This window comes from Canis lupus, chromosome 10 (assembly GCF_003254725.2).
Source record: "Canis lupus dingo isolate Sandy chromosome 10, ASM325472v2, whole genome shotgun sequence".
Lineage (NCBI taxonomy): Eukaryota > Metazoa > Chordata > Mammalia > Carnivora > Canidae > Canis > Canis lupus.
Window position 1 is genome coordinate 5,385,362 of NC_064252.1, and position 15,303 is coordinate 5,400,664.

At 38.5% G+C, this 15,303-nt stretch overlaps 1 protein-coding gene across 2 annotated transcripts in view; it reads right to left on the bottom strand.

The window, feature by feature from the left end:
• The window catches only part of TAFA2 (TAFA chemokine like family member 2), a 448,988-nt gene that overhangs the window by 128,220 nt on the left and 305,465 nt on the right, over positions 1–15,303 (bottom strand). For both annotated transcript variants that reach the window (XM_025476775.3, XM_049115111.1), the window contains exon 2: positions 8,947–9,053. In XM_025476775.3, coding sequence (XP_025332560.1) covers positions 8,947–9,052 — 106 coding nt within the window. In that variant the 5' untranslated portion in view covers position 9,053. The remainder of the gene's footprint in view (positions 1–8,946; positions 9,054–15,303) is intronic.

The window sequence follows — 15,303 nt, forward strand, 5'->3', positions numbered from 1 at the left end:
CAACCAACAACTTGAAAGATTCAAATGTCTGTCAATAGTAAAAGAAATAAACATATCACAATATATTCATATAGTCAAATCCTATTTCACAGCATAGATGAATCCCTAGAGAAAATCTTCAGGGGAAGCAGCAAATCACACTAAAAAAAAAATGTCCAAAACAGGATTCCATTTTTACAAAATTAAAAACGTATGTAAAATTACATTCTATTGTTTAGGGGTAGAAAGTCAGGAAGAGTACAGTATGTCTGTGGGAGGAGGGGTTGTAATCAGGGTGAGGCATGAGGAGTCGTAAGGGGCTGACATTCTATTTCTTATCCTTGTTGGTAGTTGCCCAGTTGTTTGCTTTAGAATTATTCTTTCACATGTACATATATATTCTACGCACTATTCTGTAAGCATGAGGTATCTTAAAATTAAAGAGAGAAGAAAAAGATTAGGATATAGAAGGGTAAACTCCAGGAAAACAACACCTCTAATCTGCATGGTTTAAAACAGAAACACCAGCTCAGGGCAGCTCAGTCTCTCACACACCTAAGTCCATGTCAATAAATGTGTGAATACATAAATGAATCAACATCATGCTTTCAGACATTTTAATATGCTCATAAATTAAACCACATGAAAATACACCCAAATGCCATCTAGTAATTACTGTGTGGAAGACTTATGGGTGATCCTATTTGTCATCTTGATATTTCTCTTTATTATCAAAATTCCTCAAACATGTATTACTCTGAAAATTAAATAAAATAATTAAGTGTGTTGTTACAAGTCCAAAATAAGGTTAGTTTATGTTCTGGCCATTTTCTTTCTCTGGGAACATTAATCCAGTTGTTTTCACAAACAAAATCCTTAAAAAAACATGAATTATATGAATGCTTTATAGTTTTCAGAGTACAGGTCTTTCATCTCCTTTGTCAAATTTTTTCCTAGGTCTTTTATTCTTTTTTGGTGCAGTTGTAAATGGAAATGTTTTCTTAATTTCTCTTCCTGCTACTTCATTGTTAGTATGTAGAAACTCTACCAATTACTGGGTATTAATTTTGTATCCTTCAATTTTACTGAATTTATTTATTCTAGTAGTTTTTTGGTGGCATCTTTAGGGTTTTCTGCATATAATATAACATCATCAGCAAAAAGTGACAGCTTAACTGCTTTCTTACCAATATTACATCATCAGCAAAAAGTGAAAGCTTAACTGCTTTCTTACTTGAGTACCCGTTATTTCTTTTTCTTCTCCGATTGCTATGACTAGGACTTCCAGTACTGTGTAGAGTGAAAGTGGTCAAAGTGGAAATCCTTGTCTTTTTCTTGATCTTAGGGAAAAATCCCTCAGTTTTTCACCATTGAGTATGATGTTAGCTGAAGGTTTTTCGTATGACCTTTATTAGTCGAGGTATTTTCCCCCTAAACCCACTTTTTTGAGTTTTTATCATGAATCGATGTTGAATTATAAATCTGGGTTCTTCAACTCTGGTGTACGTCATAATCAGGTGCAAACCAGCCCAAGAGAATCTAGTAAATACCATATAGCTAAATTGGATCAATTTCAACTGTAAGTAAACTAGCATTCTGAATATGGCCCCAATGAGCTACCCTAGCCCCTCTTCAAGCCGTATGAGCACCACCAACTTCCTTGTTTTTTGCCCCTACAGACACAGCAATCTTTTAGCTCCAGAGCATTCTGGTCCTTCATGTCTCAGCACCTTACACCTGATGCTCCTCCTGCCTGGATGTCCCATGCTCTGCCTACTTAATTCCCATTCCTAGGAAGCCTGGGTGGCTCAGCAGTTGGGCATCCGCCTTTGGCTCAGGGCATGATCCCAGGGTCTCCAGATCGAGTCCCACGTCAGACTCCCTGCATGGAGCCTGCTTCTCCCCCTGCCTGTGTCTCTGCCCCTCTCTCTCTGTCTCTCATGAATAAACAAAATATTTTTAAATAATAATAATTCCCACTCCCTATTCAAAACTCAGCTCAAGTATCTCTTCTCCAGAAAAGACTTCCCTGATCACATTCCCGCTAAAAGACTTCCCGAATCATATTCCCACTATTGTACAGTTTAGATACTCTTATCCTGAAAAAGAAAATATTTTACAATACTTTCATACCATTCTAAATATTTGATTATCAGATTATTTTTTCCCTGACTATACTTTAAGCTTCATAGCACACCAGCATGTTTGTTTCTTCACTTTTATTTTTATTGATGTATATTTGAAACACAGGGTTACATTAATTTCAGGGATACAACACAGAGATTTGGTAAGTGTATACTTTATGTTGGGCTCACCACAAGCGTACCTACTATCTGTCATCATAGGACACTATTAAAATACATGGGCTATATTCCCTGGGCTGTACTGGATCTTCAAAACTTGATCTAAAACTCAACCCTCAAAAGAGATTAGCAATCTCAATACAGATTAACAGACCTACAATATAGATTTTGTTTATGGGGTAGTTGGTTGGATAAATTTATAAAGTATCAAATAAACCAACAAAGAGCTACCAAATACATACATACATACATACATACATACATACATACATACTCTCATCCAGGCTTTGAACTAAAAAATTATCTGAATTCTTTTTTCCTCTGAAAAAATTCCATGTATTCAAAAGTCCCAAATCAGATCAGTAAATACTTTGTATGCCAATGAGGGTAATATGCACTCAATCTTAGCTAATGAATTTTTACTTTTTTGTATATAACTCACCTCTATTTCTTTTACATTCAATACAGATTCTTTACCAACCCACATATCCAGTGATGAGTCATTTTCTTTCAATTTAGTTTGGACATGATGGGTAGGGGAAGAAAAGGCAAGAAAACATATTAACCTTCTAAGATTAATGACTATATTTTTCTGTTAGGAACTTGGAGTCCTAAACTGAAATGTTTCCTCTCTGATCCCTAATATCTGAAGCTGGACCTAATGTAATTGCTTCCAAGGGGGAAATACTGCTTATGCTTTGTGACTGTCACAATGCTCTAAGTTAATCACTACCCCCTCCCAAAATGCCCAGCTCAGTACAATCATGAGAATTCCAGACTGAATCTCCGTGGCAGTCTCAGCAATAAACTTATTTATCTGTATGTGAGAGACTTTTAGTTCCCAAAGCTCAGAATATTTTATTAAGCTGGTGACATTTTCTGATTCTTAGGGATCTCATTTTTCAAATCCAAATGCTCTGGATTTCTAGTGTTTCTACATCATGTTCAGATAACAGAGCAACACAGTTCTCCATTTGGTGGCTCTTGAGAGCACAATGTTACGGCACCGATATTTTAGAATGTTATTTATTTCGTTCTTTCATCTTCTACATTTACCTGTTCTGTAATGACCTAATCTCCTACCACTGTCTTTCTTACATACTCTATGAATATCATCCTTCTTGCTAAACCTCACTGTCTCCAGGCATGCTCCTACTTGAAAGCATTCATACTGATTGCTGCTTTGCCTGAAACACCTTTCCCCTCGATATTTCTGTGGCTGGCTCCATTGGAAACTTTAGGTCTTACTCAAAGGCCTTTTTTAAAATTACAATCCCTCCTGAACACTTCTTATACCTTTCTCTTTTGTCTTTTTTCATAGCATTTATACGATAAAACTATTTTATTTTTCTTTTTATTGTCTGTTCTCCTACCTCTAGGACAAAAACTCCATAAAGACAACGATTTTTTTGCCTTTTTTATGTACTGCTATATTCTCAGCCCTTAAGTACCCTTGCAGGTACTTGAAAATTATTGAGTAAAACAAATTTTCCATCAGAGTTACCCAATCTTAATATTCCTATGAAAACTACCAAGAGACTCTGAGTCTAGAGGTACTGGTTCCCAGAAAGGGGATGCTTTTACCAGAGGAAACAGTAAGAGTCCTGCTAAACATAAAGCTAGAGCTGCTGCCTGATGAACCTCAAAGACCAGCAAGAAAGAAAAGAATTATTATTGATGTGGTAAATGATTCTGATAACCATGAGAAAGAGAGTAGCTGCTGTGTATGGGAGGGAGGAGTGCAGAGAAGAGTATGTTAGATTCACTAGGTCATTTTTTGGCATCCCCATGCCCAGTTATAACTATAAATTTCTAAGTACAACCACAGCATTAAGAAGATGATAATCCAGGGCTCAGGATCCTCAGGTATGAGGTCTGGGTAACATCAGGCAAGCCTCCCAGATGAGCTTAAGTCCTGGCTGAAGGAAAGGGAAATATAAAATGGCTAAGGGAGTGTGCAGATCACGAGTATCAATAATGGCCTTGGTACCAACTGCACTTTCAAGTCAGAGGAGGGCACCATTCTTCCTCAAGTACATTTTCTTGGAAATTGCAACCAACGATAACCAATTTGATAAGCTTTGCCTGGATGAAGTGAGCTTCTATAAGCAGGAAGTGGATCTGAAGGCTATGAGAAATGGACAGTAGTAGAAAATAGATGTTGGTACATTACCAAGATTCTTTTTTTATCAGGTATGCACCTTTCCTCCATTTTCTGTGAATGTTAGCAGATTACAGTTCATGGCTCTTCCTTTCTTTGGAGGCTTTCCCTCTGCAAAAGAGGAGCCACTTCCCCAGGAAGGCTATTCTCTGCCATGGGGAACAGATCAACAGCCAGTGACTAGTGGACACAAGGACAGAAGAGGTGTCTATCTTATCTCAAGGAGAGGCCAACTCTATGAAGCAATTCATGTTCCAGAGCCTCTCCACAGGATCTGACCAGGCTATTCTCCAGCTGAGACTCTATTTGTGCTAAACTTCTATTTCCTGATCTATCCTGCTGCCCTCACTCTCCCCTCCTGAGAGCACTCGTTCAAATAATCACATCAACAAGAATTCCTGACTTGGCTCTGCTTTTGAAGAACCTTACCTAAGACATATGGTAATATGCAACTCATGGGAAAGAATGCATCCTAAGTATAGGCCTTAAAAACTCTCACAAATACAAGTTTTTTTTTAAATCACAAAACTTTAAGAAACATATCGTGATTGAGACTCAGCAGGAAGAAAACACAAAAACTTCATAAAATAGAACCATCAACTCAAATGTAAAACATATATATAATACATAGAACATGTACATATTAATATGTACATAAGTTTAATGTGATATATAATAATAATATTTAAAACAAATATATACAATATATTATATATTATATTGTGTATATTATGTGTATTGTATGTTTTGTATTAATATATATTGTGTATATTATACAAAATACATATAATATATAACTTTTATATTATATGTAATCATATATATTTAAAGTCATATATAACATATACAAAACATAATACATATAAAATGTATAAAAAGAAGAAATACAAGCATAAATGAGAGCACAAATTGATCAATATCAAAAGCCAATTCACCAAAAGAAAATAGTAATTGTGAATAGCATACAATAGATAAAATTAAACCTCAATATACGGATGAAAGGGCAGATTAGGCTGAAGAGAACACCTAGTGTGGTAAGATTATGTGAATAAATATTCCAGAATTCACTGAGAAACTTTAAGTTGGAAAATACAAAGGATGAAACACACAGAGGACCCTGTGAAAAAGCTGACATCCACACAACCAGAGCTCTAGTTCAGGAGAGACAATGGAGTAGAAGAAATATTTGATAATGTGTGAAATTTTTGCAAAGTTACTGAAAGACATCAACCCATAGATTCAAGAAGTCAACTAAACCACAAACAGTATAAACAGAAATTTGACCAGCTATATATCATGTTTATATGGAACAAGACTGCCTAAATTTGAATCCTGCCTCCTACTTCCTAACTAGCCAATCAAGGACAAATTATTTAACCTTTCCTTGCTATAGTTTCTGATCTGTAAAATGGGTTTAACAAAAGTACATACTTCAGAGATTGTTATGAAGATGAAATGAGCTGTTATGTATCTGTGAAGCTCTTAGAATAGTGCTGTTGAGTTTTTAATATTCATCTTTATTACTTTTATCTTGAAGGCTTATACAAGGTGCTCTGAATCAGATTTCTTATGATTATCTCAAAATAAATAAGTAAATCAGCCTGCTTTGCCCTAAGCCTTACTTATGATGAAAGCAGGGTCAAATGTCTGACATAAATAGCTGAATATTCTACAGGTGAATAATGAATGTGGTTTGTTTGTTTGTTTGTTTGTTTGTTTTCCATTTATATACAGGAGAGACAGTCATCCCCTCCCATCTTTAAAGAAAAAAAAAATCTTTTGCTGCTTTGAGATGGGTTGGAAAGGATCCTAGGCAGAATGTAAATACATCTTTCCAAGGGCCAAAAAAACCCCAGGTGTTTCAGATCAGAGTTTCACACCTAGAGAGGTAGTGCCCCAACGTCTGGCACCTTGAGAGTTTAACCTAGGGACCTAATCCAAGCTGTAAGCATTTACCTCACTTGAGGAGATAAGAGGAGTTTTATTATTCTTTTCAATCAAAGCAATTAACTACACAAATAACCATAGGTGCGAAAAGTCTCAGGAGGCTAGGGCTTTTGGGAGCACTGAGAAATCCAGGGAAGTTTCACTTCCCCACAAATACCTGGCATACACTGAGCTTAAGTGCTTGTTATACAAATAAAAATAAACACAGTTGAAGGAATCATAAAGATAAGAGCAAAAAGTAATGACATACAAGAAGAGACACAAGGGGGAGGATCTGCAATGGCAAAAGTTGATTCCTAGAGAACTAATAAAATGGCCCAATTCTGGGGAGACCAATCAAGAAAAGAGAGAAGACCCACTGAGCACTAGTCACACAGCAAGAGGAGAGATATCAACACCTACAGCAAGACTATAAAGACACTAAGAAAATACCTTGAGCTACTTTATTAGTACTATCATCTTGGAAAGCCATTTGGTATTCTCTGGAAAGGCTGAAGATACACAGGCCCAGAGACCCAGGAGTTTTGCTCCTTGGAATGGGCTCTCAAAAAACTCTTGCAGACATGCACTAGGGGAGAAGTACAGGAATTTTTACAGAAACATTGTTCATAATGGCAAGAACACACAATACCAAGTGTTCATGTACAAGAATAGAAATATATTAATTGTGGTGACTTCGTACGATAAAATATGGAGTAACAGTAAAAATGAAGAAACTGGCTATATGCCATCAACCATAATGAATGCCACAAACACTTGTTGAGCAAAGTCACAAATTACAAAAAGGCACAGTATAAAACTATCGTGAAAATTCAGTAGCTGTCAAAATTAACGAATGTACCTTTTGGCAGTATATAAATACATGGTGAAATTAGAAATAAATGCAAAACAATCATCACCACAAAATTTAAGATGAGTGATCAGCTGGGGAAAGTGGCAAAGGAATGAAATCCGAGTGGCAGAAATAGCCAGTTTCCAGAGTGTTAGGAATGTTACATCTTTAAATTGGGTGGTGAGTATGAACCATATATTCATTTTATGGATGTGACTTAACCTACATTATACTTATTATTTTAAAGGTAGAATAGTTTAAAACAAAAGGGGGCATTTCGCATAGGTTCTATCACTTGGCTTTGGAGCTGAGAGAGCATCTTTACCATGAATCCTTGCTTCACTAGAATGGCATCCACTTCTATAAATCTCCCCACTTCTCTCTTCTTGTATGGTCTAAGAAAGGGCACTGGGGTGACCACCCAGCACAGAAGGGACAGTGTGTCTTCTCTTGTTAAGCCCAAGCATTGCAAGTCTTATTAAAAGGTGAGGACACCACTTTGTCCTTAGATTTGGCCCATCGTTGCCAATTTGGAGGCATGGAAGATAATGTCCTCCTCTTTATCTTTTTAATTTTACACTAACAAATATCAAAGAGGATTTGTGGGTCAATACGTTGTATTAAAGAAAGGAAGAAATTCTAAAGTAGACCTATGATATAATTAACATTTTACGTATACATAGTCACACACACACACACACACTGTGGGGTGAAAAACAGGATGACGAAATAGGAAGGGCCTCTTCATAAAATTCTCTTATTTTGAAAGATGTCTCTTTTTGGTTTTAAACACAGGGGAAAAGATTTTTGCCTCAGAGGCATCACTCCCTCACACCACGTCTTTCCTCTCCCTGGTGTTAATGTTCCATGTAATGCTAATTAAATGCACATGTGTAACTAATTTAAGTGTTACAAAATTCAAGACACTCTTAGCTCCCTCTTCCACCAAAAATAAAATGTAAAAGTTGCTCATCTCTAGACTTTACAGAGGACTGAAAATTGAATTGTAAAATCCTAGTTCACAGGAAAATCTAAATTGACTATTCCAGGTTATGAATACTTGATTATGGAAGGAACAGTTCAGAAATAGCCCCATTTTAATTCATTTGGAAAAGGTAGTCATTCATTATACTGGGTCTTAGGCTCAGCAAAGAGAACAGAAAGGGCCTGAACTGTCAAGCCTTAACACATATGTATAAAACAAATTTTCTCACTCTCTTCGGAACTGAGCCAGCTGAATATCATATTAAGGATAGAGGCCAAAAAATGGTCAAAGAGGTGCTCCCGCATGGAGACATAGGATCTACAAACAGCATAGAGGGGAAGTTTACATGGATACTTACTATGAAGACACAGATCATTACAGATGCTTTCCTTACCAGGATGACTGCAATCTGAAACTCATGTTTATTATTATGTCAGCTAAACATTTTAACACTGGTATCTTAAAAATGGAAGTGACGGGGAAAGACAGAGTCACTATTCCATATTCTCTGAACATTATTTGCAAAAATGGCAGTAATCCTGGAAACAATCATGCTTCCCCTATCAACGCCATCTCAAGGATGACTCTCTGGGTTTTTATTTAAAGCGAAGTGTCAGAGGGGAACCTGTACCTAGTAAAACTAACAGAACAGTGAAGAAAGAACATGATAGTCTGTGTTAAAGGAAATCACTTTCCAAAGAGAGCTGAGGACAAAAAAAAAAAAACCAGAAGAGCTTACCTTTATGGTGGTTTGCACTGGATACAACTTTCCCCCACAAGGTTACAATAAATATTATTATTAGCAGCTTTCCTTTTGTTGCTTTCTGTAAGTATCTCTTACTCATCCTGCAAATAAAAATATAAAAATAAAAATGCTTAGTAGATGAAATCACTGCTTTTCCAGTATAATTGTGCTACATTTAGAGCTTCCCTAACACCTGAACACCTGAAAATTGCATTTATTGTATTTGAAATGCTGTTTACTGTATAAAATCTAAGGAGAAAAAATAAAAGTATTTCAAACAAAGTACCCTGATAGGATGCAAGAGATAAGAGAGGCCCTACCTCAGTCTTCATTCATTTAACAATAGCCTAAATCAACTGGGAAACATTACCATTTGTCTCCATATAAATATAGATTTAACTTATTCACAAAACCCGAAGCACAGTTGTTTGAATAATCTTTAAATAAGTGACTTATCTTACTTTTTTTCCCTAAAAGATTCCTTCTTCAATGCCAAGTCAAATGGTCAGCGTAAACAGTTTAGATAAAATGTGTTAAATGAATTCCTGTCCAGAATAAACTCATTTCAAATCTATTATTCCTAATGTGCTTAAAAAAAAAAAAAGTCACCTGGGACAACTGCTTCTGACAATGCCACTACTACAGACACACAGATGTTTTAATATTGTTGGAATCCACTGCCTTGTACTTTATCAGAAGGAGAAAAATTGAAAAGCACAATGCAAGATACCAAGTGAACATCTTCAAGTTGAACTCACAAAACTCAGGAAAGCAAAGCGATGTTCTAATAACAGCTACCTATAATAAAAGTCCCACACCTGGTTTCTCTAGCACTTTATGTGGCAATATTTATATTGTTCTTCACAACAAATTTGGGATATTCGTATGTCCATCCCCATTTCAAAGATGAAATTTGGAAATTTTCCTAAGATCTTGTTTAACAATAGGCAATTCTGGGTTTGAATTTTTACTCTTATTCTAAATTGCTTATATTAACTACTACTTTGCTAAGGAGTAAGCAAAACTAACATAAAATACAACTCATTTGTATTTATGACATATATAAAATATATGTCCATCAATTTCTGCCTTCCCAGATTCTAATCCTATACTGAACTCCATTCTTGTTTGACCCACAGTTTTGGGTAGGTTCGTGAGGTCACTTTCTGACCTCATCTGATTCCTCTTCTTCTTGAATTCTCTAAATTACCTTTTTCCTCACATCTTCCAAAAATCCTATCTCTAAGAACATGATTCAGTGGTAGCAATGATGTCTATAATTTTGTATGATTCTGAAAAGGAGTCGTTACTATGGATAAATGCATTGAAAATGATCATATATTTTAATATAGATATATGCAAACATTCCTTGGCCTGAGGAAGCTGTGTGCACCAATTCAGATGTTGAGGAGACATCGTTGTATGATTAAGAGCATGACTAACTCTTGAGTCTGACTGTCTGGATTTGAGTCCAGGCTCCACTGGCTTCTAATTGTATCATTTCCTGGATCTCTTGCTTGAGTCTCCTCTGCTATAAAATGGGGAAATGCATGCAAAATGCCTGCTGTATTGGTTGGCATGTATATGGGCTCAATGACTATGAGACTAGAGAACAATCCAGTCATTTGGATGTTACATTTGGTCTCTGAGGGCCACAAAAGGCCAGTCCCATTCATGGAGTGACTGAAGAGTTTCAGTGACACCAACATCCACCAAGCCCTCCATGGACCTTCGTCTTATGACATGTCAAGATAATGCACAAAGGGGTAAGTGCTTGACCTCTTAGATTAGATTGTTTGGTCAAAGTCCAGTTTCCTGCCTACTGACATTACTTTGGACAAATTACTTCATAACTTAGAGTATTTCTTTTGTCATTAAGATGAAGATAATAATAAATATCTACATCAGATAGCACTGACAATGTGAATACTCAACGAGACAGTCCATGTAAAGCATTTAACACTACGCACAGAAGATAATAAGCACTAAATAAGCATTCACCATTACCACAAGCATTACTAGGTTAGCCCAGCATTTACCTCGGGGCATTCTGTGAGGCACCAATTCCACAGCATGTTAATACAAATATTAGTGAAAAACATGGAGAGGGGGTACAAATATATTTGTAGACCTCTGACTTCCACAAATGTAACCAGATCCTCTTCTAACAAGAGGCCTATTTGAGTGTGCAGCATTTTCCAGAAACCTTTTGCCACAGAGTAACACAGGATACTAATGTTCTCGGGAAGCCTTTGAGAGAAATCATCTGGTTTTGTATTCTCAGAAAGTCGGACACCCATTTTACATCATCCGTTACATAGCCCTGGTTTCCTCTCAGCACACTTACTACTAGTTTGGGTCTGAGATTCTACTTTTCTGAACATTTTTTGCAGCCATCCTGCCTCCCCCACTCTACACTCGGTTCCTGCAACCTTACTGTACCACATATCCTATAACAGAATGAACAGTTTAGCAAAACTCATCTGACAAGAAGAGCTGCTTAGCATAATTCTTGATAATAGCTTTGCCATAGCAAATGGCCTCTGCTACAAGGTCAATGACCCGCCGTATCTTCCATAGCACTGTGCACCCACCAAATGGGATGACGGAACTGACAGCAGGTCAAACTGATAACTAGGCATCTGGAAATGGAAACACCCACAAAGTCACCAGGCTGTCAAACTAAGAAAGGAAGGGGGAATGCAGTTCAACATGTGGAAATGTGGAAAGACCCCTGCCTTGTCCCTCTCGTCCCTCTCCATCCCCTCCGGTCAAGTACCATCTTCAGTCGGCATTATTTCCTGAATATCTCTTAAACATAACTTATTTTCATCCCTACTGCAATATTGCAGTTCAGACTACCAATATCATGGGCCGACAGCCTCTTAGCTGGACTTCTTACTGCCGATATTGTCAGCCTCTGGAACTGGAGACAAAGTCTGTGTCTGCCCTTCTTCATGACTACGTCTGTAGTAGTAGGTACTCAGTAAGTGCCTAATACTGTTGACTGGATGGGATCCAGTGTAGCCAAATAAGTAACTATGGATCATGAGACACCATTTATATGATCAAAACCTTCACAAGACTCCCCTCTATGTTCAGAAGACCCTTAACCCTCACTCAGCAAGATTTTAAAAAAAAAATGAATCAAAGTTAGGCATTTTTTGTACTATCTCTAATATTATTAGAGATTAAGCCTTTCCTCTCCATCTCCCTCTCCACACATACTCACAGTCTTTGTTGTTGTTGTTAAGGATTTTATTTATTTATTTATTCATGAGAGACACGAGAGGGGCAGAGATACAGGCAGAGGGAGAGGCAGGCTCCCTGCGGGGAGCCCAATGCAGGACTTGATCCCAGGTCCCCAGGATCACGCCCTGAGCTGAAGGCAGGTGCTATATTTCCTCAATGTCCTGCAGCTAAATTTCCCTTCCAGGTCACCTGAAACATATCAGGCATCCACTTCATCCCCGGGTCCACTCTCATTAATGCCAACCTCTAGTCACTGGTCAGGGTGCAAGTGAGAAGGCCGTCTGTAGGATTTGTTCAGGACCAGGTGGAGCGCCCTTCCTTATGCACACCAGCCACTTGCTACACTATCGTAATTTGCCTGCACTCATCTCCATCCCTCCCTGTCATCTAAGAATCTTGAAGAGGGACTGTGCTCCGTACATTTGTGAATACCTAGGGCCTGATCCAAGAGTCAGCTTAGTAACTGGAAAATATTTGCTGAATGTTGGTGGTAACTTAGAGCCAAATATATCGTGTAGCTGTCACCATGAGGAGGAAGCAGGTGTGTTTCATTCCTTTAGGATGCAATTAGGTAAGTAAAGACGAACAGAAAGAAGAACGTGAAAAAGAGGTGGGGTGGGGGAGACAAGGAGAAAAAGGGAGGAATCCCATCTGGAACATGTTTTATTCTAACTGATTTTCACATAACAATAATGTGTGAGCGAACTGAAGGAGGGCTTTCAGCAAAGGGGCATCAAAAGGGAGAAAGCTGAATGGTCCATTTCTCCTTGACCCTCTATGCCAGCACAGAGGAAGGGGCATCCCCTTCTCATCCAGTATGTAAGGACCAGACCCCAGTTTATTATTCTTCATTTTATTTTATTTATTTATTCATGAGATACACAGAAAGAGGCAGAGACACAGGCAGATGGAGAAGCAGGCTCCTCTCAGGGAGCCCAATGTGGGACTTGATCCCGAGACCCCAAGATCATGCCCTGGGCCAAAGGCAGATGCTCAACTGCCGAGCCACCAGGTGCCCCCAGACCCCAGTTTAAACATGTCCACCACAGCCAAAGGCCATACATGCTCTCAGAATTGTCCCATTCATCTGTAAAAGAAACATGACAAAACACAAGTGACTTCTTGAACAGCAAAATCTGAGGGAAGAAGAAACAGCAAACTGAAGGATAAATACACAGAGCAGACGAAACTTTGAGATGGCTTCTCAAGCAGCCACAGCTTGCAAGGAGCAGGAGGCAAACAGGATAATGGAGCAATGGTAATCTTGGCAGTGAAGGATGTTGAAAAGTTGTCAAAGTAGAAGACTGACAATTAAGCCTTCAGACTTTCTCCCACTCCTTTCTTTTGTGTGACACGTTTCTGTTATATTCTCTGAGATTCAGTCTTTTGAATGACTGTGAAACCCTTCACCTCCCCACCAATGTTAAAAGTGCATTTAATTGTAAATAAGCCAAGCACTGGAAAACTATTATGATACTAAAAAATCATTCATTTCCCCATAAAAAAAGAGAAAGTAAGTTTAGCTGATCTAAAGAGGAGAAGATGGGAGGGGAAGGGGGTGGTGAGGGGAAGCCTTACATACAAGGGAGATAAAAGCTGGGACCTAAAATCCAACCTCCTGGGCTACCCTTGAGTGCTAGACACTTCTGTGGAAATAAAGGCCACATAAGACAACATACATAAAGGTCTTTTTAGGACTTTTCTCTGTGTTGATCTAATATTTACACCAACCTAGTGCTGGCATGGACTTTAACAGCCCAATCTAGTACAGGAATTTACTTTTGAGGAAGAGTGTTGCAACTGATAATACAATTTTCTCCTCACAGGGACCAGAATGATGTTATGAAATTTATATCAGATTTTATTTCTCCACCCTACTCCTTGCTTTAAATCCCAGAATTTACTTACCTATTGAAACAAGAGTAAAATCTAAATTTCTTACTGGAAGGAAAGCTCAACATCACCTCCCCCCACCCCCCCCCACCCCCCGGACCTCTCTGAGCTCACTTCACATTCCCATTCCCTTCCTTCCCTACACTGCAGCCCCACTGGCCTTCCCCCTGTCCCTTTGTTGGGGGGGGGGTTGTCATTGAGAGGACATGACTGATAAATGACCCACGAGCTAGATCCAGGCAATGAGAGGCCCCTGTCCTGGAATATACATTCTGCCCACCGTTTATATGGTGGGAGCCATTCAAGGACATAGTCTTATAGTCTTACATAGAGTGTAAGATGTTGTTGAGGCCATCTGGAATGGCATACATGACCGAACACCATTAAGGACTTGATATACTTTAAAGAGTTTGGCAGGTGCGTGCAGAGATCTACTGCTTGCAGCCACCCAAGACAAGCCTCATACCTAAGTTCCCTGGCTCGTTAACCCTGCCACCTGCCAGTTGGGGGTGGACTGGCCTGCCTCTTTCTTCAGTTTCTCCCTGCCCCTCATGTATGGGAGCCAGTTGTAGACCTCATCCAGGGAACTTCTGAGGGTGCAAACCAACACCCTCATGCCAAGCTTGTTCTACACCTTACACTAATGGCTGAGCTGTTTATGACTGCCTCCACGGAGTGTCCCCTGACCAGCCTGCCCTCCAGAGTCTGGAGAAACACAGTCTCTCCTGCTCCCGGTATCCTGTAGAATTTGCTCCATCCACTTCAATCTCAAGTTATTCACTTATTTACACATTTTTAGTGTTTATTTTCTTCTTCTTCCCATTAAAATGTAATTTCCATGAGGGCAAGTCCTATCTATCAATCACCACTCCAGCACAAAAAAAATACCTACATCATAGAACAGCAATATATGTTCAATGGAGTAAGTAGCGTATTGATTTTTTTAATCAGAACAAAAGAAATGAATCCTTTCAATGAACTTTCATTACCTGTTCTAAGTTAAACAATTAAATTTCTATTATATTCAGCAGTTAGGAATGCCAATGGCAAGAATGATGTACATATCAGTGGAGTGAGAGGAGATGAAGTAAGAGGCAGACTGAGTGGGAGACAAGGAAATGGAAACAGAGACCAGATTGCTCTCTCAAGAAACATGCAGAGAAGAGAAGATGGAGTGGTAGCTGGAGAGATGTGCACAAGCAGCGG